Below are 26718 nucleotides of genomic sequence, written 5' to 3'. Positions count from 1 at the left end.
GCTTCATATTTGGCTTTATTTCAGGACATAAGAAGTAGGTATGAAGCTAGAAAATATACGCACTGTATCACACACACAACAGAAAAATTACATGTTTTGAAAAGGGCTGTCATTTTCATATTGCAATTGTAAAAGCTTTTATATATCAAACACAGTACTTTGCTACTGGCACCAAAATGAAGTGTCAAACACCCAGAGTTTCTTAGACGTCATTAAAAAATTCAAACATATTGCTTTTAAACCCTTTATGGTGGTGCCTGTTAGCATCAACATGCTTAAAGATGTGTCACTATTTTCATTATAAACCCCTGCTTTGAAGTGTTTTATAACTCAGCTATAAACATATGGCACTCGCAGGGACAGACACAAACTTCTGTTTCTCTATCAGGACTTTATAAAGAAGTGTGCATGCACAAACACATACCTAAAGCAATGGTGGCATCCTAGCCACCTAATTCTGTAGCCCAAAATTGTCTAAATGAAAATAACTGTCTTCAGCCTCGGACATCGTAGCTCTTTACTTTCACTGCTCTCATGCTGTAGTCAGTTATAATTTGTTTTACAAATTTTAAAAGCAGCTGCTGCTAGACAATAACCACTTCTTCTGAGTTCTGTAACATTACTGCTGCGGGAGCTTCACCTCCTGCAAGGGAAACGTCCCTTTTTCTCCCCGTGCACATTTCTGAAGCAGGCCTGTAGTGAGCTGGCTGGTAAGCAAGCAAGCAGTAGTCTGAAAACCTACTTTAGCAGGCACTTAAAACGGCTACCTTTAAATAGGAGAGGTTTTTAAGCACTTGACTGAAAAGAGCTTTGATACATTTGCAGAATATCAGTGAGTAAAAGAGAGCTGCCAAGAAGCAATTTGTTGAAGTTTGATTTTCTATTCTGCTTTTTATTTAAGCTGTTATAATGAAAACGAAAGAAATTAAGTGAAAAGTTTCTCCACTTAAGAAGGCCTGGAGGCTCCCTCGCCAGCTTCCCTGGCATACTCCCTCCAGTCCATTTCTGAGATGTGCTGTGTCTCCACATGGCATGGGTTTTTCCAGGTACAGCAGGACAGGCTCCTCCCAGGGTCCGTCAGTGGAACTTTGCAGAAAGGGCTGGGAGTGGGGATCACCCCAGCAGCTCTGGCAGATGTCTCCTAGGATGACACACTTTGGATGGGGTCCCACTAGCTGCTGAAGGAATAGGCTGTGCACTCCACTGGGCTTCTAAACCCTCTTGATAGTGAAGTACTTTACAGAAGTTAACCATTGACTCAGTAACTATTCACGTGCAGAAGCTCAGCTGTAAGATCCTGTATCTTACTAAAACAGTTAATCCAAGGACAGTTCTAGGCTTACATCCAGTCTTCATGTTAAGGATCCCTGCCATATGACTTCTACTTGTCCAGTTTATACGGTAAAAATTTGTGGACCCCCCCCCCCCCCAAACCAGGTGTATTTAGTCTTCTTGAATTACAGCTTCCAGAGATCTCTGTCTTGTATGGGCATTCTGTAACATGAAGAGGGCTCTTCAGTTACACTGCTGAACATTAAATAAATGTAGCAAGCTGAAAACCACCATTGTTTGGAAAACCTAGACATCAAGCATACACTGCACTAGGCAAGGAATATTCTTTACAGCAGAATCCCAAAACTCTGTAATTTCTGAATTTAACCACAAATCCACGGTGTTGCAATTCTGTAAGTATTTTATTTACTCACAATTCTTATATACAGAAATTTGCCAGAACTGCTGGCAAGTTGCAGCATCTGCAGAAAGCCAAGAGCTGCAGACATGAGCATTCTTTCCAAAGGCAGCAGTCAGTCAAGCTCATGGATAGGACAGGAGGACGCAGCAGAAGGAGGCTGTAAGGAAGATCTGTGAACTCCCTCAGTCAATGCCATGCACAGCGCTCAATCTGCTGCCTGAATCCTTACCACCATTTGCACAGTAGAGAACCAATCAGTACTGGTGAAAAGAAGGAAGAAGCAGTTTCTCCATGCACATGGCTAATCAAGACATGGACTTAAGGACAGAAACAAACATGATGACTCATTGTTTCATTCCCATTGCTGCCCTCTGTCCTTGCAGGATGTTCATGGATATGGCTATCAGCTACCCAGTTCAGGTGGTCCACGCGTTGTTCCACAAATGCTTCACCCAACTGCAACATCTGAAGGAAAGCTTTGGCCCATGGATAACAGCCATGTGTTTGGGCTTGGACAAAAAAATACACACATCATCCCCACACCATGAGGTGAGTTTACATTTGTCTCTGCTGAACACACTCACCTGTAAGTGTACACCTGAGTGGCAGCAAAACAAAAGCATTGTGAAATTAGTTGCAAATTCAAGTCCTGAACTCAGCAGATACTAAAGCTCAGGCTTCTGCTGAGAGGTCTCAATGCAGCTGCACTTCTCAAGCACCTGTCCAGATGCTAGAAATGTCTTTCATTTTATTTACTATCACCAGAAAACTGATTTGGGACTGCTGCTGGTAATAGATAACCTAGATGCATTGTAAATAATGCAGGGTGAACAAGATAGCTCAGTGTGATGGCCAATGTGGCAAGTGTGCCAGGAACATGTTGTTCTCCACCTCAGCAGCATGAACTAGCATAAACTAGTGTTTTCATACTGGGCTCAAGAGCCAGTGCCATTTCAGCTCATCCAGTTAGATCTCCCACACACACTCACAAACTACATACAGACAGACCATTTGGGTGCTAAACCGGCAACCACAAGACAAAACCATCCTGTCTAGTTTGCCTGAACTTTCCTAGGAGAGGAGAATTTGTGCCTTGGCAGTGCATATGCTTAGTGATGGATGCACTTCTAACTCTTGCCAGTAATTACTGTTTTCTTGACTTTATTCTTTCTGATGGAAGGCCAAATGTTGTAAATTATTGCCTTAAAAAAATCACTTTTTAGCTTCTGGCTTTTAATGCCTGCATTTGCTGTACAAGGAAGTCCAAATGCTCATAAAATGAATGACATCAAACTCTGATTAGAGCCACACTGCTTCCTCACGAGTGCTGGCCACTTCTTCCACAAATGAGAACTGCATGTACAGCCCCTAATTACCTCTGAGGTGCAGTAACTTACCAGTGTTAGGCTCAAGGTTCCCATACAAAGTTAAAGCAAACCCAAACTGGACAAACTCTACTTCTATACTACTGTAATGCAGTCCAGCAGTTACAAGAGGAACATGGTGCAACACTGTAAACACCATGTGACTGGTGGGATAAAAATAAAAGGGAATTGCTGAGACAAGGAAAAAGTCCTGGATCACTTTGGATGGAGAATACAGTGATAGTTGGGAAAATGCAGGCTGTGAATGCAAAGCCACCATGCAATAGTTAATTCAGTCTTTCTCACATGGACTTTCTTTCTCATAAAATAGTGAGAGGTTCAAAGCAGATGAAAACTCTTGAGTACAGTCTCCCTCTACAATCACCACTCCATAAGGCAATGCTTCTTTTTCAGTATTTTGGTATCGTTTCACATTAAAATTTCCAAATACATCTATTAAGGTTCTCAGTTTCTCACGATATGATTTAGACAAAGAATAGGAAAGACCTGCTAAATTACTATTTAGTAATTTAGTCACTAAATAACTTATTACCAAAGGCCTTGTAGCACATAGTGTTTTTAAATTAGACTCCAGATTTTCAAGAATGGTCGGAGAGGCTCATTTTTCAAAACTTAGAAGTTCTCAGAACTTGCAGCATGACAGAAGTGGAGGCAACCTCCTGAAAGATGTAGAAATTGCAGGCTGCTGGAGAAAAAAGTACGCACTGGATCATTTGTATTGACACACAGGATTGGTGGAGCAAACACGTTCTGAGTAATCAGGCAGTCTTCCCATGCTGCATCTACATCATACCTGGAATCAGTCATGAGGTAGCTAGAGAGAAAAAGGTTTTAGACTAAGAAAACACCACCCAAAAATACCTCCTTACCTCTCTCCCACCAAAACCAGCTGGAGAGGGATGATGGTTGTCTCAATGGTGTTAGTGACAGCTGCCTTTCACACCTTCAGGTTCACAGTGCAACAAGCAGAGTTTGAGTGTGACAAAATTCCTCTCCAAGTACATTTGTTCATCTCAGGAACAAGTTAACATATTTTCCACTTTGGTGTTTATTTGGGATATTTTTAGTTAATCTATTGATATACTAAACATGTTTGAAGTGTCAATTAGAGGCACGAAAGACACCATGTTTTCTTCAGAACCCACAATTTCCATTCATTTAAGTGACTAACTGTTGTTAAGAGTTTTACAAATGGGAATTTTCTGGGAAAGTATTTAATATAATGTTCCCTGTTGCAATCTTGGCCTCCTGAAATGGTTTAGTTGTGCTCTCAGGGTATCTCAAGACACTGGCAAGATGGCCCAAGCAGGGTCACCCTCTTTCCCATGCCCTACTTTCTCAGAGGCGACAGAAGGCTTCGGGGAGTCCATTTGATAAGAGATGAGCTACCACCTGCCTGACTTTTGCCTGGGCACTGGAAAAGCCAGGAAATACAGTGTTACAAGCAGGCACTCTGCTGAACACAATATAGATCATCTGGAAATGAAGGCCACAAACACCAAATGATTTTCCTGCCCACTGACCAGGCAGAATTTGGCACTACTTCTCTTGCTACATTTTTTCCTATAACTAACAGACCTCCCAAAAGTGTCTGCCAACATTAGCCTTGATGTAATTCCAGCAGCTTCACCAGAGGAATATTTAGCTCTGTCCTTAATCATCCTCATCTATTCTCTGACTTTCCAGAATCCTTCTGTGAACAGTGATGTGCTTTTGATGCCTGAGACACACCAAACCAAGACTTCCCTGTCGTCAAACAAACAATTTCAAGGTCAGAGTGACAGAAAGGCAGACAGTGCTAGTTTTGCACGTCAGCTGTGACTGTTCCCTAAGGCCTCAGTGAACTCATCAGCCCCTGCATCAGCTCGCCCTTCTCATCCACTGCTCCACAGATTCTTCAAACACCACGGACCAAGGTTACCAAGCAATAGCCCTGTTGCTCATTTTACATCATCAAACCACAAGTACGTCACCTTTCATGTAAACGTTTTTCCAAATACAAAGCTCTTTAAATTACAAATGCAAAAGGACAAAGGCTAAAGAGGAAGAAAAATTTCTCAACAATTAAATGTATTTGTCACAAAACTCAGCCAAAGATTACTCATTGGGTGGTTTGTTGATTGTGGTACTTCCTAGTCATTACTACTCTGTATCTAAAGAGCTATAGAAATTAGTCAAGGTTGGCTTTAGAAATAACTTGTGCTTTGTAGTCAATATATGTTAATAGAAATATTCGATCCTATGACCTTGGAGTTGTCTGCAAATACAGCAGCTGATGTAATTTTTTTTTTTTTTAAGACAGATTCTTTTTCTTAGAGCACACAATTCTCTATTTTTAGTAAAAGCAGGGATACAGATAGCACCATAAAGATGGATTGCAAACATTTCAGCTGACAGATAGGTGCTACTTGATGCTGACTGCCCAGGGTGTTAGTGGAGGCAAGACTTATCTCTCCATGTGCAGTATGGAGTGTACTCTTCTCCAGAGGAGGCAGATCCCAGCAACCTCTTCTCACAAAGAAGCTGTAAAGCTGTATCTGACACTTTGCTGTCTCCCCAATTAAGATTCTTACAAAGCTTTTCGTTTCACATTCTTTCACATTCAGTATAGTCTTGCCTGTTGCAATGCAAGGGTCTGGCAAAACACTGTGGTTTGTGCACCTTGTTTCCCCACTTATCCTTGCACAGAGTACGTACTTTAAATGGGGCAAGCATTTAAAATAGTGGAAAAATATTTGTCTCTGAATACTCCATCTCTAGCCAAAACCGTAGAGCAAGAGGATACCTGAGAGTATCATACTTCTGGATTCAGGTAAAGGTATTAGCTATACTGCTATTTTTCCAAATCATATCCTCCACTAAAATGAGATTAACTCCTAGAACTTTTGTTTTTAAAGCAGAAATGGAAGGTTGTATGACTTTTCAATAAAAAACCCCTAGGCTTTATGAAATTGAAGGTATCACAGTGAGAAAAAAATACTGCAAATTCACTCTAACTACACCTCAAAAGACAAAATTTCTGCGTAAGCAGCACCCCAGTTTTACCGTACTTGTTATTTACACCCACTTACAGGAAAATCTGAATTGCTAAAAAAACCCCAAAAACCAAAACCAAAACTGAAAGGAAAAGCTCAAACTAATTTGACAGAACACTAAAGAAATATTAAAGAGTGACTTTCAGACTTTTTGAAAGCTTCTAGCAAGAGCAGGCTTTTCTTTTTTTGGTGGATTCCTCCTACCTTCACAAACCAAGGGCAGGACACATTGAGACATGTTTACTAGAGAGACTGGCCAAGCCTCTGGTGTCCTTGGGGGCTTGTAATGTGGTGTAAACTGCACTGCACAGCACCAGTGCAGCCACGGAAGAGATATTACTCAGTCATGAAAATAAGCTAAATAGAATTCCATTAGTTCTGCAAGAAGCAGCCACATGCTTGTTCTAACCAGGTGACAACTACCATGACTGCAATGAGTTCTAACACCTGGTCTTCAAAGAGGCTTCTGGTTTGCAATCTATATAATCCAGAATTATCCTTACTGTCACATTAATCGTAAAATTAGAAAAAAACCCACACAAAACAACTAAAACAACCATAACAAAAAAAGCAACCATGCTTTTTACCTATTAAACCCTATTACAGAATGGAGTGATACTCCCCTCTTTTCCTTCGTGGGCTACTGCCCATGACAGATAATTCATCTAGGATGAAGTAATGAACAAAAATGTAAAGAAAATTCAATACTTGGAAGGAAAAGAAGTCACAAAATGTCACAGGAATGTTAGCACTATTAGGTCAGGACATCTCAGCTGTTACCAAGACTTGGTAAAAGACTCATCTTTTACATGACATGTTGTACAAAGATTTACTCATACTTTACATGACAAGTTGTACAAAGATTCAGACCTTTTCCTTCTTAATCCTCAGTGATGCAAGCCTCACTGTCAGAATTCATGGTTACACTGGTATCTGTTAGTTGCTTGCTGCATACTAATTCTCTTTTCAGCTGAAGATACTAAAAAAAAAAAAAAAAAAAAAAAAAAAAAGAAAGGAATTGAAGGTGATCAGATCAAACATGACATCAAGTAACATTCCTAAGATGATTAAATGGTGGTAAAGCAGAAAGCTCCTCTTCAATTTCCAACCATGTCGTACTGCATTATTCTCCAAGGGCTAGAAAATTCACACAATTCCTATGGAGTAAGGGATCCAAAAAGCAGAAATATCAGCTATCAGCTGATGAGCAAGAATGTCATGCTGAGTGGAATGAGCTGCATGACTCAAAACACATAAAACACTTTAGAAAAGCTAATCAATGAACAGGAAGAATTGTCCTTGAATACATCTCAAGGACAATTCTTAAGACGCAGCACGTGTCAACTTCCATGGTCACCCAAATAATCTAGAGTGGAAACACTCCCACCCATCCTCCAGGATCCTACCACGATGGTGCGTCAAGGCTTACTGTTTGATGTACAGAACACACCTCAGGCACAGGCAGTATTTGGCCCCTTCTCTGAAGTACCAGGTCTTCTTCCACCAGCAGCTGTGAACACTACCATTCCTCAGCAGATTTTTGAGGAACAAAACATTAACTTCCTGGACTTGGTGGTCATATTGCATATCACCACACTGCAGTGAAATCATTAGATGGGCAATCATGATCTATGAATACAATTCAATTCCAGTAACAGACACCATTAAAGGAAGCAGAATCAACTTTCAAAAAACTAATTTTAATCAAAACAAAAAAATTGTTGATCATTAACAAGTTTATAAAACAGTGATTTAGTTACATAAATAAATTGATATCAGTGTATCAAATCTTAATTACTTTCAACTTCATGAGCATGTTTACATGGGTGATGAAGTACAACCTTTTTACCTATTATAATAAATAAAATGGAGAGCATGAAATAGTTTTCCTAAACAAAAATACCTACAAACATACCTCTAGCATGTTCTCTAATGAAGGGAACAAGAGACACTGGACAACTTTTGCACCAAAACATAAAAACTGCTTTAAAAAGCACAAGGATACAGAACCATCAGCTAAAGTAAAGACACTATACTGTAACCAAAGTTGGTACTTAATAATATAATGAACAGTTTGGTAGTTAGATCTCCAGTTTGGTTATTTTAAAGCATTAAGACAAGGCAAGATAGAAGGCTGCTTTTGTTTGAGTAATTCTAGAGAAAATAAAATATATTAAAAAAACAAACTGAAAAGTAGAACAGTCATACCTACACAACTTTCTGTCCTGCACAAAGTCAAAATACCTATGCAGAATATATATATAATATATATATATATGTTATTTGTGCACAAAGGTTAGCTTATTATTAGCTCACTGCAAAGGCGTAACATATCATGTCAATAATTTTGGAAAACATTTTGTGTTTTGTGTCAAAAAGGATACTTTTTTAAGTCTTCTAGGCTAGGAGGCACAAACCCCAATTCTGGCATACTGTATTCTTAATGCTAAGGCTTGCTGCTCTGGCTGTGTAATTTTTGTTGTCCCTCTTTACTATAGTGCCTGTTACAAGCATGTGTTTATGTGTGTATACATATATATGTATACACAGGTTGTATAAATATATATATATAAAATTTTCCCCAATAGGTATCAGTCCAACCATGCAATCCAAAAGGTGGCTCTGCATAGATGCCCAGCATATAGTTCACCACCTGAGCCAACCCTGAAGCAAGGCGCACTGTAGTCCTTCTGATAGGTTTTTTTTTGTTTAAAACCAAGCTACTGCAGCTTCAAGTATTTTGCATTACATAGATTTTTTTATAAATTAGTTAATGTTATATTTTTCAATATTCAGACATATACTATAATATATATACAGTACAATAAATGCTCTCATTCATTTTTTAATTTTTTTGATAAATCCCTGAGAATGTATGTTGACAGTTGCTAAGTTTCCACATGCACAAGCATTGTGTGCCATGCTTCTGGATGAACAGCACTGCAAAGCCACGTGGTCAGCCTTTAACTATTAGTATTTCATTTGTTGGTTTGTTTAAATATGCTGAAATGTAAGGATGAGTTACAAAGGAGTAAAGCTGAATCCATTCGAGGTACTTATCACAGGATGGAGGTGTTTTGTTTGGTTTTTAAAGCCATTGCGATATATGTTTGTTTTTGAGGCTGTGAACGTATACAGAAAGAACAGGAGAGCAATGTGGGCTTTTGCCACTTGACAACATATACTCAGTGTAAACCAAACCTTTTTTAACCTCTCTCTCATACAAAACAGAAAAAAGAGAAGAAAATTAAACACACAAATTTTCACAACATGACAGTTCAGTTTGCAAACTCAATATAACTATACACATATAATACCGGTGTGGCTCTGTTTCTTTAAGTTAAAAAGGATACAAAGGCAGGCTCAAGTAAAAATAAACCATCCCTCCCCCCCAGTTTCCCATTCACGCATTTTCATCAACCAAACCGTTCACGAACCAGCATCATCAGTTTCTTTTTGCCTTTGTAGATTTGTTTTAGGTTGTCAATAAACTGTGTAAACTGGATGTGACCATCATGAGCCATTAGGAAGGTCTCTCGTGCCTTGCTGAGGAACTCTATAAACTCACTATAGTGTCGTGGGCTGATGTGAGTGAGACGTGAATGAGTTGTATTAATGTAGGCTCCAATTGTGGCATCCAAGAGTTGCCGTAAAGGGGCTTTGTCCAGTGACATGAGCTTACCAGAGTTCCTCCTTCCATGAAGTCCCACCATGCCAGGAGTGGTCAAAGTACACCTACGCAAAATGTCTGACAGTACTGTTGCACACTTGACACTTTTGACCACCAGAGGTATTATAGCTGCTAGCTCATTTTTCCCAAGGGAGTGGCTGAGCGCACATGCCCACAGAACGTCATTAATGGCAGGGTGTGTGTCCTGATTGTAACTCAGGTTGAGATGTGTCATGGCCAAAGTGGCCAGCTTGTAGGCCCGCATAGGGTAACCACGGTGCTCCATGTATCGTGCTATGGTAAAAAGCTGCGAGTAGCTCATGCCAGCTGTAGCAGCATCTAGAACGATTTGGTAAGCGGTCTCAAAAGCTATGTGATCCTTTTCACATAGGGTCAGTGCAGAAAGGGCACAGTTTTGAGGATCCTTCATGGCACACTGTAGAGCAAGCGTCCTAGCACTGCCGGCCAGCTTCTCCTGCTGATGGCAGTCCAGATGTAGACGGACGATGGTGCTGTTGGACATCACTGTTGTAGCAACAATACTAGTGGCTTCTGTTGGAGTGAAAAGTGTAAACCAGTTTTGCATTATACTATCCAGTGCATAAACACCTGAGGAGAGAAAGAAAGGATTAGCCACAACTGATAAAACCCGGCAGATAGAGATGTTCAGCAGATTATACTTCCCACGAAGTCTGAGAGGTTACCAGTACATTCCAGTGCCAGCAAGAAGGGCTCACAGACAGTATGGCTAAAAAAGAACATTAAAACCAAGACTACTGTGCAAACTCTGCAGCAATCACATAAACCCAGAAAATAACATAAATAGCCTGCAAGATAAGCTTTCATCTCCTGTTGTGACAGCTGAGCTATTTTACTTAAGACAATTTGGGTAAAACATTCTGGCTCATTTTGTCTCATCATCTCACTCAAAAGCAGCCCCCACCTTGCACACCAGGGCAATTGCAACCTCTTTTTTCACTGTAAATGTCAAGGCACAGCATATATGAGAAGTAGGCAAAATGGCTGTCTTAAGAGAACACCATGGCATACCTTAGCAAACTTATTAAGCATTCCTTAAAGCAAACAGATTCATAAGTATATGATCATCAAGATCATTATTAGGGAAATACAATGAGCAATATGAACTACTGGATATTGTAATACAGTGTCACTGTATCACCAGTGTGTTTGGCAGGCAGAGGAAACACTAACTGATGGGTTCCATAAACTGAACCGAGAGCTAACTGGAGTGCCTTATTGCTAGAGGCATTTTATACACATTTGTGAGCCCACCTAAACCACACACAGAGGTTTTCATTTTCTCTGCAGGACTCTGATGGCTCCCATGCACCACTTCACTCATTTGTAGCAAACCAACATAGCCAGAGAATACAGAGAATACATTTTTAATCTTCATTAAAAAAAACAAGTTCCTAGCATTACCATGTTGATTCTTTACTGTCTTGATTAAGTCTCAAGAGTACTCTGCATGACATCACAGGTTCTTTACAGGACACCTCTATCAGAATGTATAAACCAATTTAAAGCAATTTTAAATCCTGTATTTTATTTGCTGAGATGCAACTGCACAAAATAATATTCAGGCACTAATATCCATGAGATAATCTCAGCAAAAATTATCTTAGCAAAGCTATAAAAGCAATAAAACAAGAGTGTTGCATGAAAATTTGCAGACACAAACTTTCTGGCTGAGGGCGTACAAAGGCAAGCTCTGTTTCCCCATGCTACTGACAACAAAATATGGCCAGCTAAGCATAAAGCAAAGAATAAATTAATACAGAGAATAAGCAGCAGCAATCCTCCAAAGTTCTGAAACTAAAGAAGCATCTGTGCATTACAATCCAATTCAAATTTATGAAGAAGAAATAAAACAGAAAACATGTTCTTCAGAAATACCTTTACTGACGATTAAAAAGGCTCCATTATCATAAGTACTTAGATTGTTCCTATTAGCACAGCTGCTGATTTTTGATTTTTTAACAGCTATACAGCTTTCAATACACTCCTCTTTTTTTTCAGACCCCTGTATCCTCATTTTGAGGATGGTAAACCTTAACACAGAAGGTTTATGGGATGCCTCATGAAGACATGAGGGAATCTATGGCAAAGCCCCAAAATGATACGAACATGCTTCCTGATAGAGCACTGTTCTCCCACTTCTGTATTGAATATTTTGGGTATTCAGTACTTGCATATGGGTACTTCCCATAGGTTATGCACACCTACACCTTATGGGGGAAAGAAGTCACACTGCATTACTCAACTACTGTCTTATTTGCTTTGTGCCTAAAACACCCATTAATCACTGCCATAATGTGGTGTCACCAAAGGAATTTTAGAGATGAACATAAAGTGGGAGCATTTGCAGAACTTGGTTGTTGACATGGAAGATCAAGCCCTCTAAGAGTAGCTGACAAGAGTAACATTTCAGAACATACCTACTTCTGTTGCACATGTTACCAACCACCTCACCATTTCCCGCCGTCGCCAATTCAGCGTTGACAGCGTCATCCGCATCACCTGTTAAAAGAACATAAACAAAATAAAAGTTAATTTGAAAACCAAGACCATAGACAAACACGCCGGAGTTAAAAATGGCAGCCTTTTGCCCTCTCCACTCCATTTCCTCTTTTTCAGCTGATACGTCAAACAATTTAAAAAACACTGTTCAGGTATTTTTGAACACCATGCAAAGAGTAATTCCATGTGCAGATCCTTTAAGGATAGAGGACAGAGACTGCTTCATCTGAGGGCAAGAAAAATCCCAGAAAAAAGCCTTCTCTTAAACAAGAAAAACCAGCAATCAATTATTAGAATTAAATTACATAACATCTCCTCCCTCTATGCACAAGTTGGTAATATCGGTACTACGGGTAACCATAGTGTGATATTCCAGGGCCATATAATTGTTTTAAGCAGTCAGGTAGGAGATCCTGAATACAGACAACCTAATTACAATTAAGTTGAGGAGAAAAGAAGGGGGAATCATCCGTAGGCCACTAGAGGCAGTGCTGACACTTTCTTGCAGGAAAGTGTTACTGTTAGAAACTACACAGCTGAGAATTACTACCAGAAAACTGGAATGCATCTTTTTCTGGAAAACAAATCTTTAAGATTCTTAAAACACCTTTGGTAAGCTCAGAACAGGACAGCGAGCAAATTTTACAACAGTTCTAGTTAGTTTGGTCTGTGGTTGGTTTCACTAGACCTTGCTGAAGATTCTCTGATGACACTGTTAACCACAAAAGAGTATTCATGAATACACTAAAAGCCAAAGTGTGCTGTTTCCACAGAACGATACTTCATGAAAGCTTGAGGTGACACATAGGGGAATTGTAAGGATTTTTCTCTCTCTCTCACATAAACATTTAAGGCAAATGAAACAGATTTCCACAGTGACCATGGAAAGATGAAAGCCTAACAAAGCATACAAAACCCTCAGATTTTTTATTAAAGATTTTAGTACCTTTCTTCAGCATAAGAAACAACTGGGAAAATATTCTTCCCCAGAATTATTTGGAGCTTTATTTACTGAAGCAAAGTAATAAATGGCTTTCTGATCTTTGTATGTTTTTTTCAGAATTCCCTGAAGAGGGATAGAGGTATTTATCTTTGTTGAAATGAACTGCATAACCTCCAAGATTCAAAAGTGTCAGGTAATACTACTACTTGGCCATCTCTTTTCAGGTTGCAAAGTCCCTCCTCAGAGTCTGAAAACTGATTTGCAGTACTTGTACACCTCAAGCACACTCAGATGTATCTGACTATACCATAGCTTGTGGAGTACAGAACTTTGATGGAAGTGAGAGGGCCGTTGTCAACATGCTCTGCCTTAGCAACCAGTCATTATGGTTGACCTTGGCTTTCAACAAGCATGTACCAGTTCTCATTTAGGGGAAAGGAAGAGAAAGAAAAGGAAAAAAAACCCTGGAGACCACACAAAATACAGTGCATTTCTGTCAAGCAGAGTAATTTTACTTTCTACCCAGTCCTACACATAATCCTGAACCCACCACACTGGTCATCTCTCACCCCTGAACTGAAGAGCGCAGTCAGCAAATGCCAACTCTGCATTCCACCTGAATGGCACAAAGGAGCTTTGCAGATTCTTGGTCTGTGTTTAACAGTACATTAACCTTTGTATTAGAAAACAGAACTTAAAATCAAGTTTAGACAGAGTCCAAAAACAGTACCTTTTCCAGTGCTTAAAAGCTACGTGCACCAACACTGCATCAAATTTCTTTTTTCAATTATAATAACAAGAAATGAGGGAAATACCTGAAGGCCCAACTCCAGAGAAACTTTCAGAAGAGTTATGTCTGGCAAGCTGTCCATGAGTGTTGCTATTTTAAATGCATCCTGGGCAAGTTTGAAGATGTGTGAGGAGGAGTGGATATTTTTCTGGATGGATTCTAACACTGTTTCCAGTCTCCGAACATCCCCTGCAAGGTGTAAACAGAATCACCAACATGGAACAAGCTCCCAAAACACTCAGAGATCCATTCTAACTGAGTTTGACATTGCTACGCAATAGTATGAGGTTTCAATGATACACACTCTGTTTCCAGAAACCTTCAATAATTAAATGAATTAAAGATGTAAGAGACCACAAACTCCTCTGTCTGAAAGTGTAAGTGCAGTGCAGGGACACTCTGCACTGTGAATTCTTAAATATTTATTTAATAAGTATTTATTTAATAAATATCACTCTGATTTGTGACTTTTAAAACTGACTTGTCCACATCTGTGTCTCATAGTCAATGTCATGTGTCAGGAGAACAAAAAGCTGTCCCATCACCCTCATACCAAGCTCATCTAGCTACCAGCTAACTAAATTAACTTTGCTAGAAAATTATATGACAGTTTTAAGCCAGTTCAGCTTGTCTTGTTGTACCTATATCAAACTACTGCTAGACTGTGATCTGGACTCCTAAACACAAGTTCTATGATCTGTTTACCCATGCAATATTAAAAGCACATGTTTAGTTGAGTACGTAACTGACAGCAGTGTACCTTTGGCTGCTGTCAGCATGGTTGATGCCAGCTCACACTGCTGGGATTCGATATGACTTAGGGTGAACCAGCGCGGATACCGGTTTGGAACAACGGATGCTATGTGGTGAGGGCGGGACAGGTCTCCTGAAGGAGCTGTAGATTCCAGTACCAGCAGCCTGAAATAAGAAATCAATTCATCTTTCATTAAATTACTACTACATTTGGTTGCACATGAGCTAAATTAAAGCTGCAAGAATTCTTGGTATTGTCTATGAAATATGCTTCTTCAGTTTCAGAAAAAAAAATATTGGAAAACCACTTCTCTTCTTGAGTAATCTCAAAAGTCAACTTGCCAAATTTTCCTACATCAATAGGCATTTTTAACCTAACAATATTTTATAATGTACCATAATCTAATGTTAGGGTCACAAACAGCAGTTACAGAAAAGTTTCCTTTAAAATTATTTTCAGACTCCATTTTCTTATTTAGTATTTATCGATCAACAATAGTGTTATCCAACAAGAAGTATTCATACTTAAAAAATTCAAATTACTGTGTTGTTGATTACTATAATCCAAATGAAGTCCCGAGTAAAGACTAACATCATTGTCCTTGCAATAGACTAGATACAGAGAGTACACCAGCTACTCTATAAATGTCAGTACAAAAAGTAGGAGTCAACAAAAATAGGCTTTTATTTCAACACACTTAACCATAGTTTCAGCATATGAATGGTTAGAGAAATAGTAACAAGGCAATGTCCAGAAGAAAAGCTTTTCCAGTGCTTAGTTTCTTGATGTCTCTTAGTATGTGAGGTCTGTTTCTACCAGCTTTCATATGCACGTGATTTTTTAGAAGGAAGTGATCTGTGAGGATCAAGAAGTTGCATCCCTTTTGTCAACAAAACTTCAACTACTGAACACTGAAAATTCAATACATTGTGTTTTTTCAGTGACAAGACTATAAGACTATTTCTTACAGAATAAGCACATTTAAATGTAAGTTAAAAATTCTTAAATAAATACCTATGCTCTGTAAGCAGCTGTGGAGTATGTCCTTTTTTTTTTTTTTTTTTTTTTTTCATCAAGATGGATTTAAGTTCCATCAGGTTTTTTTAAGATTCCTGAAGCATATGATACATTAGTATACTAATAATATAGTATAGCAATATATTTAAGAATTTACTGAGAAAGGTGATTTTGAATATATGGGAAGACATCTAGGAGGCACATAAAAATATAGCACACAATCCAAATAACTATCACACACATGTAAGTGCATGAAAATATGAAAACACCCTCTTGTATCAAGTCAAATCTATTCTCTAGCAGCACTAAGACACCTCTTTATAAACATATTCTAAAGCTGATTTTTTCCAAGCATAGAGTGAGGTTGCAGAGGTGCATTATAAGACAGCTTCAATGAACAGAAAAGATCCCAACTATTAAATGAAGAAAGGGATTAGCAGGTTATGAGAAATAGACAAAAAGCATGAAAGAAAGGCTGTTTTGGAGAAACCTTTTGTCACTTTGAATGTCACTGCCAGCTTCTGTGCTCTTTTGCTGTGAAAAGAAATGCTGTTGTGAATTGGTGGCTTTCACACAATTTTGGCAAGGTCAAGGAACACCAGAAAAGCACAAGTAAATTTGGCATTCTTAACGGTTTTTTCCCCTTTGAAACATCAATTATTTAGTTGGGTTTTAGCAAAGCTACCTTGTAATTAAACATCAACATTAAAGTATGGCTCCCAAAGCCTGGCTGAAATTCAGGCTTAAAAGGGATCAAGCCAAACTAAGCCAAATATTCAAGTTCAGATTCCAAGTGAGCAGTCAACTAGGTCACTGCAGATCCATGTTCTCCAAGGCTATGCTCTGTAAGTTTCAGTGCTGCAAGCGGAAAACTGCAGACAGAAACAACCATCAAGGACTGCACACAACCCCATCCTTGCAGACCTCAGGTGCATACAAGAAAGGCTTTGTGGTCTCAGTTTCCCTTTATTTCATATTAAGTGTTCCATACACTAAAATTGAATTCAAAAAATTACACAGCAGCAGGTGTTTTTGAATACAGAGAGGTTAAATACTCCTGAACTGCTGGTAATTGACCCATGTAGACTTATATGTAGACTGACACTAAACACTCCCGTATGAAGAGCAACTAGCTGGGATCTCGGGAAATTAACTTTTAAAGTAGCTGATGTGAGTAAAGAAACTTCACTTCTAAAAGCATGAGCAGCTGTAGAGATTTCCATGCAGCACCTTTACTAACTTCCACACAGGATTTCTGTCCTTTCCACAGCCACTTCCCCCCTCCCACAGAAGACAAGATGTTCAAGTTTTCATCTTCTGACCTATTCAACCTCTCAGCCATGAGACAGACATTCAATCTTCATGTTTGCTTTAATCTTGTCCCCTCAAGAAGGGGTTTGTATTGGGAGTCATTTATTCACTGAACTAACATTTTGGCGTGAATGGAAAAAATAATCGTCCATCTTCAGAAGAATTTAAGAAGTGCACAAAAATGCAGAAAGAGACATGGAATAGAAAGTGTCTAAATCTGCCATCACCACAGTTCAAGATAGCAGTCCACATTTCTGAAGAGTGCCAAATATCAAACTACAAAATGAACAATTGCTGTCTAGGGCTATCTGTCTTATAAAGCAATGAAAAAATGGAGGGAAAACAGCCATGATTACACTGATGTCTCCTGTGATTTTACCAAATGAAAACAAAAAAAAATATTCTTTCTTATACTGGTCTATTTAAGAACAGCTGCCAGCTTGAGATGTTTGGTTGAGATGACAGCTTTATAGCAAATGAGGGCTGGGGCAACCCAAGACTAACTCAAAATTTCATCATTTGGATCTTTCAGTGTTTTGCTTATTTTTCTAGTTGAAAAAGGAAACTTCCAAAAAAGAAGTTTTCAGCTATTACAGGTTCCTGGGAAAATCCCTGTTCAAACAAAACTGCAGATTGACTCCTGAGGCAGTCAGGAAAGCTGCTGATGGATGATGACTTCCGTCTTGGAGGATCATTTCAACAGTTCAGTTTAAGGAGGAAAAATCTATACAAACTACCTCTTGAAAAATACTTGAGGTAGTAACTGAAAGTAAATACAAGACACAAGTATGTCTTATAAAATAATTAACTTTTTTTCCTTACAAAAAACCCAAAACCAAACCCAACACAACCAAACCAACCAAAGAAACACAAACAAAACCAAACCAAACCAACCAAAAACCCCTCAAGTATCAAATTTTGTACTATCTTCCTGTACTGAAATAATCAGTTACTGATGTACTTAGTTTGAGATAAAAGATGACTAACAAATGTAAGTGGCTCAGGTAGCTTTCTGATCATACCTTTGAATGTCCTCAACAGTTCATCAGTAATGTAATTTTGTCTTCTCAATCTATTTCCTAAAATGCTAATTGTAACCAGTATGTATGTAAGGCCACTCTCCACATTTTTCAAACTCCTCCCATAACATCCATTACTAAATACTCTTTTTTGGAAGCAGGAAAATACACACCAGGCTAAGCAGACCTTAGGCTTAAACAGACAGCTATATTTTGGCCTTTATGCAGGGCTTTCCATTCAGTCCTTTGAACGTAAGAATTATTTTCTTCCTATTTAGCTTTTTGGAGAGAGTAGATCCAGTATAAAAACCTCCAAACCACACAGACACAACCTGGTTGATGAAACTAAATACTCTTTCATGTGGATAGGATGTCCTTCAATCACTGTGCAATCATGCTTGGTGACAATGACCAAGAAAACACAAATTTTATTTTTTTTTTATAATCTAAGATTTGACTGCTCTTAGTATTCAGTTGTGTCTATTACTAGGTTCTTGATAGGGAGCAGACAATTCAGATGGGACCACCTTCTTCCCTGCATTCTATGCAGACACCAGTTTTACCACTAATAATTCAAGTCCTTGAAAACTCATTCAGAAGTCTTTTCTTAGGTATCATTACCAATCTGCCCAAATACAGAGACTGAACACTTCCTGAGAAACATCTTTTTCCTCATTACTGAAGACAAATGGAACAGAAACTAGACATTTTGTTATCAACGAACATACTCCATTTAGATCTCAACATGCACCCAGAAAAGGCTAAGATGCTATGAAGCACTAAAAAATGTAAAGGCTCTGCTTGTTGAGAGTCAATTCATAAAGAAGGCAGGTGAAACAAATTGTCCTGCTGAGCAGACTAAACAGCAAACAATTCTGAGACTTATGGTGAAATACCCCTTTCCTTATTTCATTACCAATACCATCATACACACACAGCCACATGACTGGGAGGAAGAATGCATGTGCTAGAGCGGCTTTTTAACACAAAATCTTGTGCCCCAGGTGTGGGATTCTAGAAGTGTTTGAAATAGAAAACTCTGTTTTACAAATCAAAAGAAAGACTAATTGGATATTTATAAATTATCATAATATAGTTACTACAGATGTCATTTACTTTTATAGATGACAGAACCAAAACACTACCTCCTTGACTCCTTGAATGGAAGAATGCAGATTTTAGAAAAAGAGACTAGGTCTCGGTTACCAAACTTTTTCCCCCTTTCCACATCCACTACTAGTGTTTTTTACAGACAACTCATGAACACGTACCGCATGGCTCTCAGTGCAGTTTTGTATGCCAATTCAGCATCATGAGGTAGGAGAGAGGTGAAGAGATACTTGGCAAATGTGTGCATTGGAACACTCTCTCGATGGATGACTTCACCTAAGCCACTATATGGTCCACCTGAAGGAGAGAGAAACAGAATGTCAGTCTTTACCAAAAGCTAAACCCCAACTTCTGAACCTTTAAAAGCACTCAGTACACCTTCAGCTAGAAGTGGTATTCAAAGATAGAGCCTGCTGCACAAAAGGTGAAGCTACATTGCTATTTTCAGTGAAACAGATAACACATCACATATACAAAATGTGTTATATTGTTATGTTAAATACCATGTATTATTTAGGAAAACAAGACAGACTGCAAATTGTGTAATACTAAACACACTCCAAGTGCTTATAGAAATGACAGAATAGTTACAGTATTCCATGAGCCTATTCCGCAAGCCTGGTATGCAAAAGTAGAAAGTCACAATTCTAGCTTGGCCTCCACACATCCACCGTTATATTATGCACATTAATACCTATGTACCCTGTTGGTGTGACATTGCTTTATCACAAATTCACCAGGAAAAAAAGAATGATGACCATAGAAAAAATCTTTAATTGAAATGACATGACCAATCACCACAGCAGCACCTGATCGCTCAAATATCTCACCTTACATTGGCATTTAAATAACTTTTTGGTCTGGATGTGATCATGACTCAAATCCCAGGTCCTGCCCTTGGGTCACAACAGCCCCAGGAAGCTCCACAGGCTGAGGAGAGAGTAACTGGAAAACTGCTTAGTGGAAAAGGAGCTCAGGATGCTGGCAACATGATCCAGGCTGTGCCCAGGGGGCCAAGAAGGCCAATGGCATCCTGGCCTGGATCAGCAATGGTGTGGGCAGCAGGAGCAGGGCAGGGATTGTCCCCCTGTGCTGGGCACTGCTGAGGCCACACCTCGAGTGCTGTGTCCAGTTCTGGGCCCTCACTGCAAGACAGACACTGAGGGGCTGGAGAGAGTCCAGAGAAGGGCAATGGAGCTGGGGAAGGGTCTGGAGCAGCAGTGCTGTGAGGAGCAGCTGAGGGAGCTGGGGGTGTTTATTCTGCAGAAATGGAGGCTCAGGGGTGACCTAATGATTCTCTACACATGCCTGAAAAGCCCCAGGCAACCAGAGACAGGATGAAAGGAAGTGGCTTCAGATTGTGCCAGGCAAGGTCAGACTGGATATTAGGAAAACTTCTTAACTAAAAGGGTGGTTAGGCATTGGAATAGGCTGCCCAGGCGAGTGGTGGAATCACCAACATTGGAAGCGTTCAAGTTAAGTGTGGATGTGTCACTCAGGGACATGGTTTAGTGGTGAACACAGTGGTGGCTGGCTTAATGGCTGGACTCAGTGATACTATTCCAACCTGAACAATTCTATGATGATAGACATAAGGTCGGACTGGGCACCAAAGCTGGTTGTTAATCCAGTATACGCACAAGATTTTAAAAATCTATTTTATTTATGTGAAAACAATCCCTATTATTGGGGCAATGGATTTTTCTCTCTCAGTAAGGTGTAGATTTCAACTTGATAACAGCTGCATCATGACAGACAATAACAATAATCTTAAATGCAACTATTAACTTGCTGAGTTTCAAATGTTCACAGTACACATGAATCCTATTCCTACATTTTTTCTGCACATTTAAGACTGTTATTGCTGTTAATAGGAAAATGGTGTCAAACAGTTTTCTGACTTCAGTGACAAGAGGTTCAAGCAATAAAAGCTGCAAGATACAGAGTAAGAATCTTGTATTAAATATTACTGGACAATTATTGCATAGATAGCATCCAGCGGTCCCAGAAGCTACTACTACTTCTATTATGACTCCAACCCATTCTACCTGACAGGATGGATGGATGGATGGACGGATGGCTAGCTGGCTAGCTGTGTGAGTTCAGTTTTGTTTCAGCAACATTTTTCACAGCAGCCTTAGCACAAAATGGAGGATAGAAATCACTAGGCATGAAAAAATTCTGAACTCCATAGGTGGGCATTTCTAAAGACCAGGGCTGATTGCAAAGGAAATGTCAATGACGATTTAGTAGGTGACAATGTGTCTCATAATCATTTGAAATGAAGTTGAAAGCCTTTCAAATCTAGCTGGCATTGCTTGAATGAAAGAAGCCATTTGTTTGTATATTTGCCAGTTGGTGGTCCAGTCAGAAACTCAGTCAGGACACAAAGAATACATGACAAAGCATTTATATGAAAATATATTCTGCCACTGACTTAGCAGTCAAACAAAAAAACAGAGCAGTCCTTGCAAAACAGTCTTATGTTGTGCTTTCCCACATGCTCAAATGGTAGCTACACACAGCATGCATTAATCTGCATTAACAGCACAGAAATCAGCTTAATATTGGATTAAGTTTTCTTTATTGTATCCACCGAATTTCAACTAAAAATTTACAATTGGAATGATCAGCATCTTAAATCACTGGACAGCTTTTCCCCCATGTAAACTTGCAGTTTCTGCCTAACGTGGAGTAAACTGAAACTACTGCAGGGAAAGCCAGATTTCTCATCACACACACTAATGCAAGACAACTGCAGCACATTGCTCACAATGGTAATTTTTTTGGCAGTTTTATTAGCAGACTTCCTGCCATGATCAATTGTTTACTACTCTAAGAAAATATTAAAAGAATTTCAGTGATCAAAGTAGTAAACTGAATTATCAGAGAGTATGTCAGAGAAATCCTGCCTTTTCCTCATAAAGCATCCTTACTAGTAAACAGATGCAGCAATCTGATTTTCTTATGCAGAGACATCCTGCATGTTAACAGCTAGATCTATACAGTAGCTTTTCTTGTGCATAGGCCATAAAGCACCAGTACAGACACACCATGATGGAAATCTTCCCTGTGTTGCAGCTTCTCTTCAGTTTCAAATCTAGGCAAAAACAGTGAGTTACATCTGGGAACCCTAAGCAACATATTGCACCTCTTCCATAAAATACAAAGTTTTAAAAGACGAATGTGTCACAAAAACAGTGCAAAACCTGACTGCTATGTAACAATTTCACAACTTACCTAGGGCAGTACCACACTCCCCTTCAAGCCATGTGCATGCACTCAAAACCTGGACTATGCCTTAGGCTAATTTGTTCCCCAGAAGTTTTTTCTTCCATTCAAGAACAAAAAACAGAAAGACAACCTTGGAATCTGTGACATCACTCTCTGAACATGATGCTTAAGTCTGATATGTTTAGCCTTTTTAAAAGTCAAGGCAAAGTATGCATTTATACAGATTTTATTTCAATACTGCCTAATTCCAAAACACAAACTGTATGTCATCATCATAACTTAGGCACCATACCAGACCTGAAGCCACAATATTTGATCAATATTTGATCAAATATTTTTATTTACACCTATAACATAAACGTCAAAGGCAAGTTGTTTTCTGTTTTCAAAAATAAAATGTTGCATTTCTGCCTCAGCAATTTTAAGTGAATTTTCTGAGCAATTCACTTGGGCAATGTGGTCAAAATCTTCACACATTTATAAAGCTACCAGTATAGTTCCTTTGGCACAATACAAGGAATAATTACAATTTTGATATCTGGGAACTGTTGATAACTTACGTGTGGATTATATATTAGTTAGTTTGGAGTGTATAATCAGATTATTGAGATTATGACATGCAACAAATGTAAAGAACAAAGTGTATTCACTTCAAAATTAAACCAAAAGGTTTACAGGTCAGTATAAGCCTTATCTCTACAGTCATGTGATATCTAAAGTATGCCAATTTTCATAAGACTTGATAAAAACTTTCATGGAGTTCTAAGCAAAAAAACCATCTGAAGCATGTAAGGCAGTTTCCAAAGGAACACTAGTTCAGTGTGCTTGTGTAAGTGGAGACAGTTTAGAGAAGCACTTAGCATCTATATTCAGCTACCTTCTAATAGGAAGACTGCTTGTTTTCGAAAAATCTTCACCAGAGTATCATCCAATTCAATTTCCTGTAGCTTAGAAATGAGCTGCTCCTCATTTCGACAAACCTTCTCTTGTGCATACAAGCCGTCTGGCATTATTCGCTGCTGTCCCAGCCCTATCAATGCTACTTCCACAGCCAGCGTTAAGTAAGATTCCCCTTCCTCTAAGAACTTGTGTGCAGGCAGGTGCTGGTACTCCAGAGATTTGCATTGCCCCAGGTTCTCTGTAAGAGGTGACAGAGAGAGGAAAACACATCAGCAAACCATTTTAACTCTTAATCTGCCTACAATGCTACATACACAAAAGCTTCCACTGTTAGCATTAATTTTTTAAAATTATTTAAATTATTAGCTAGTCTCAAAATACAACACTCCAATCTAAAATACATCATCTGATTCCACATAGCAGAAATACACAAAAAGAATCTGGCTTTAAATAACCTACAAAAGTAAAAATAAAAGTTTTCTTTTTTTTAAACTGCATGGATTTTAAAAAAGGTAGTTCCTCCAGCTTTGTGTTAATAAGGCCAAAATTGCAAGATCCATTCCAATTTCCTTCCCTACCCATTTCTGTATTTCCTTAAAGCCCTGAAGTGCAAGAGGAAGGGAAAAGTGTTTTTACACCTATGTAGATGTCAGTTGAAGCTTTTAGGATTGTGCAAATACAATAGGCCCTGGAACTCCACACTTTTAATACATGCTCTGTTTGCTAGCACTCTTTTCAGGTTTTTAATTTCTTACACTTCTGTTTATGATAAAAATGCATATTGTTAACATTAGAAGTCCTACTTTGAGTAACAATTACAAGCAAATTCCACACAGGCCAAGCCATAAACTGTTTTAAAGAGTGCTACCAATTCATCTGGCACTTCACAGATACAACATATGACAAAATACTATTCCAGCTTGTAGCATTTTACAATCTAATTTTACAGTCTAATTGGGAACAAAAAGTTGTAACTGTCAGATGTAAGGAGATGGGCAACTGCAACAAATGGAAAGGCTGAGTTCACTTGGAAGATTGCATACGCCTTGTGCAAAAGGAAGTTACTTTTCAGCACACACAGTTTTATTTCATGGAGTTCTTTTGTTTTTTTAGAAACAGCAGAGAATCTGATTTCCAATTTTTTAATTGCAAGTTTTTCCAGAACTGGTTGGTAAGAGAGCAGAAATTTACTGAAGAAAATCTAATTGAATAAAAGCAGTTTTGAGGCAAAGCCCCAAGAAGATCGTGGATGTATACATAAAAGAGCTTCAGGTAAAATAACGATTCCAATTTCTGTCCACACTAGTGGTGTTAAGAAGTTACCGCAAAGGTGGAAAGAGACTGACAATAAGGAATTAATCAGTTAAAATCCTGGGGAGCAAATATTGAAATTGAAATGGTTGTACATACCCTATCCTCATCCTAAATCATGTATCAATATAGCAACATTACTTTCCAACTCCTACATTTTTGGACTATGTATGTTATGCATCTTAAGTGTTTTGTCATTGTTTTGGATTACTATGTACACTGTAGAAATCTAATAACATCCAGGGCTGTACTTAGGAGTGTTCCCAGCAGGTTGAGGGAGGTGATCTTGCCCATCTGCTTAGCACTACTGAGCCCACATCTGGAGTGCTGTGTCCAGCTGTGGGCTCCTCAGCATATGGGCATGCTGTAGGAGATCCAGTGTGGAAAAACGAAGATGGTTAAGGGACTACAGCATCTCTCATATAATCAGAGTGAGAGAGGTGGGATTATTTAGCCTGGAAAAGAGAGGGCTCAGGAGGATCTTACCAAAATGTATAAATATCTGATGGGAGAATGTAAAGAAGACAGTGCCAGACTCTTCTCAGTGGTATCCTGTGACAGGACAAGAGGCAATGGGCACAAACTGAAATACAGGAAATTCCATCTGAGCATAAGAAAACACTTTTTAACCATGAGGGTGGTTGAACACTGCAGGAGGTTGCCCTGGAAGGTTGTATAGTCCTCACTCCTGAAGTTATTCAGAACCCAAACGGACACAGATCTGAGCAACATGCTGCTCTGGGTGATCCTGCTACAAGCAGACCAGGTGGACTACATGATCCCCAGAGGTGCCTTCCATACTTAGCAATTCTGTGATCCTGTGATTTCCTGCAATTTCTCAGAAAGAGGACAGTGCAGTGTATGTGGAGAAGACCGCTGCTACAAAGTCATACTGAGTTTTACTTCAAACATGAAATATGGAATTTTCTTCAAGAATGATTAACTGGTAACTTTTAATTGCTTTCTTAGTTTAAATGTTTTCTCCCCCTTGTGTCTTCCTAAGGTATACAAAAGTGAGTTGTTATACTATGGAAACAGTGACTTTGAAACTGATTCAAAAAGGCGAGACAGAAAAATACCTTCAGTAAATGAAGAAATGTACCAGACTGCTGCATTTGCTTCATCTTACCCGTGAAATCGGAGAATCCATGGAAGCTGTCATCATCCACCCTGCAGGCTTCCATCAGGCTACCAAAAAGGGTACCAATGGGGTCCAAAGGGTGTCCCACCCAGCCTTCAAGATTTGTTATTGAGGTTACTCCCCTGTGGAGCAGTTCTGTGGCAAAAAACACACACAGAGGAGGGAAGGAGGGGAAAAGAGCTCATGTTAGCCCATGAAAACAATTACACGAGTAGAACTGCTTAAAATGCTCTCAGTATAAAATACAAAGTATTTCCAGTAGCTTCTGCATAGAAATAGAAAATTGTATCATTCAGGGTGAATAAACTGCCCTTGGTGAATATGTAAATGAGGAATAAGAAAAGAGAAAGAATGGAAGCCAAACTTTATGAGAACTAGCAAAGTGTATTATGGGTCAAAAATTTCAGTGGCAATGTCTTTTGAAATCTCTTCCTTGATACTACTAGAACTCTTCTGAAAATATCTGCCTGAAGAATTACAACAAAGACTTTTTTGGTAAAATATTACAACAATTTCCTCACTCAGAAAGACACAGTTTCCTTTTTACATTTTTAAGTTATCTGATGCAACTGAAATAAATGAAAATATTCTAAAATGTTCCAATTTCATAAATTTATCCAGCAGCTCTCTCTCTGCACCAAACTCAGGATGACACTTACTCTAAAAAAAGAAAAGGAATCAAATGTTTAAATAAGATATACAAGAAAAAAATTGTCTTTTAATAGGATCAAGTGTATTCTGATAATTTTAAGATTTTAGTCCTCAAATACCGCCATCAATATTTTTCTGTAGCCCTTACCCATTACTTAGAACACAGAAAAAATGTTAAGTGGAATTGGAGCAAGTGTGATTGTGTTAACAGGT

General features: G+C 38.8%; 1 protein-coding gene and 1 long non-coding RNA gene across 2 annotated transcripts in view; both read right to left on the bottom strand.

The window, feature by feature from the left end:
• Positions 1–1675: 1675 nt before the first annotated feature.
• LOC136374598 (uncharacterized) lies at positions 1676–7093 on the bottom strand. Its single transcript, XR_010745928.1, has 2 exons — positions 6984–7093; positions 1676–3760 (listed from the first exon to the last, which is right to left on the bottom strand). It is a non-coding gene; the product is annotated as an uncharacterized lncRNA (long non-coding RNA).
• Positions 7094–7792: 699 nt separating this feature from the next.
• Positions 7793–26718, bottom strand: part of ZSWIM6 (zinc finger SWIM-type containing 6) — a 109046-nt gene continuing 90120 nt past the window's right edge. Inside the window, exons 8-14 of the mRNA XM_066339907.1 lie at positions 25843–25989; positions 23380–23640; positions 19430–19565; positions 14818–14975; positions 14083–14246; positions 12243–12324; positions 7793–10392 (exon numbers count right to left, since the gene is read on the bottom strand). Of these exons, the coding sequence (XP_066196004.1) occupies positions 9530–10392; positions 12243–12324; positions 14083–14246; positions 14818–14975; positions 19430–19565; positions 23380–23640; positions 25843–25989 (1811 nt within the window). The 3' untranslated portion in view covers positions 7793–9529. The remainder of the gene's footprint in view (positions 10393–12242; positions 12325–14082; positions 14247–14817; positions 14976–19429; positions 19566–23379; positions 23641–25842; positions 25990–26718) is intronic.

The sequence above is a fragment of the Sylvia atricapilla genome, chromosome Z, assembly GCF_009819655.1.
Source record: "Sylvia atricapilla isolate bSylAtr1 chromosome Z, bSylAtr1.pri, whole genome shotgun sequence".
Classification (NCBI taxonomy): Eukaryota; Metazoa; Chordata; class Aves; order Passeriformes; family Sylviidae; genus Sylvia; species Sylvia atricapilla.
The sequence above is the reverse complement of the archived record's forward strand: the minus strand, read 5'-3'. Positions and strand labels throughout refer to the sequence as shown.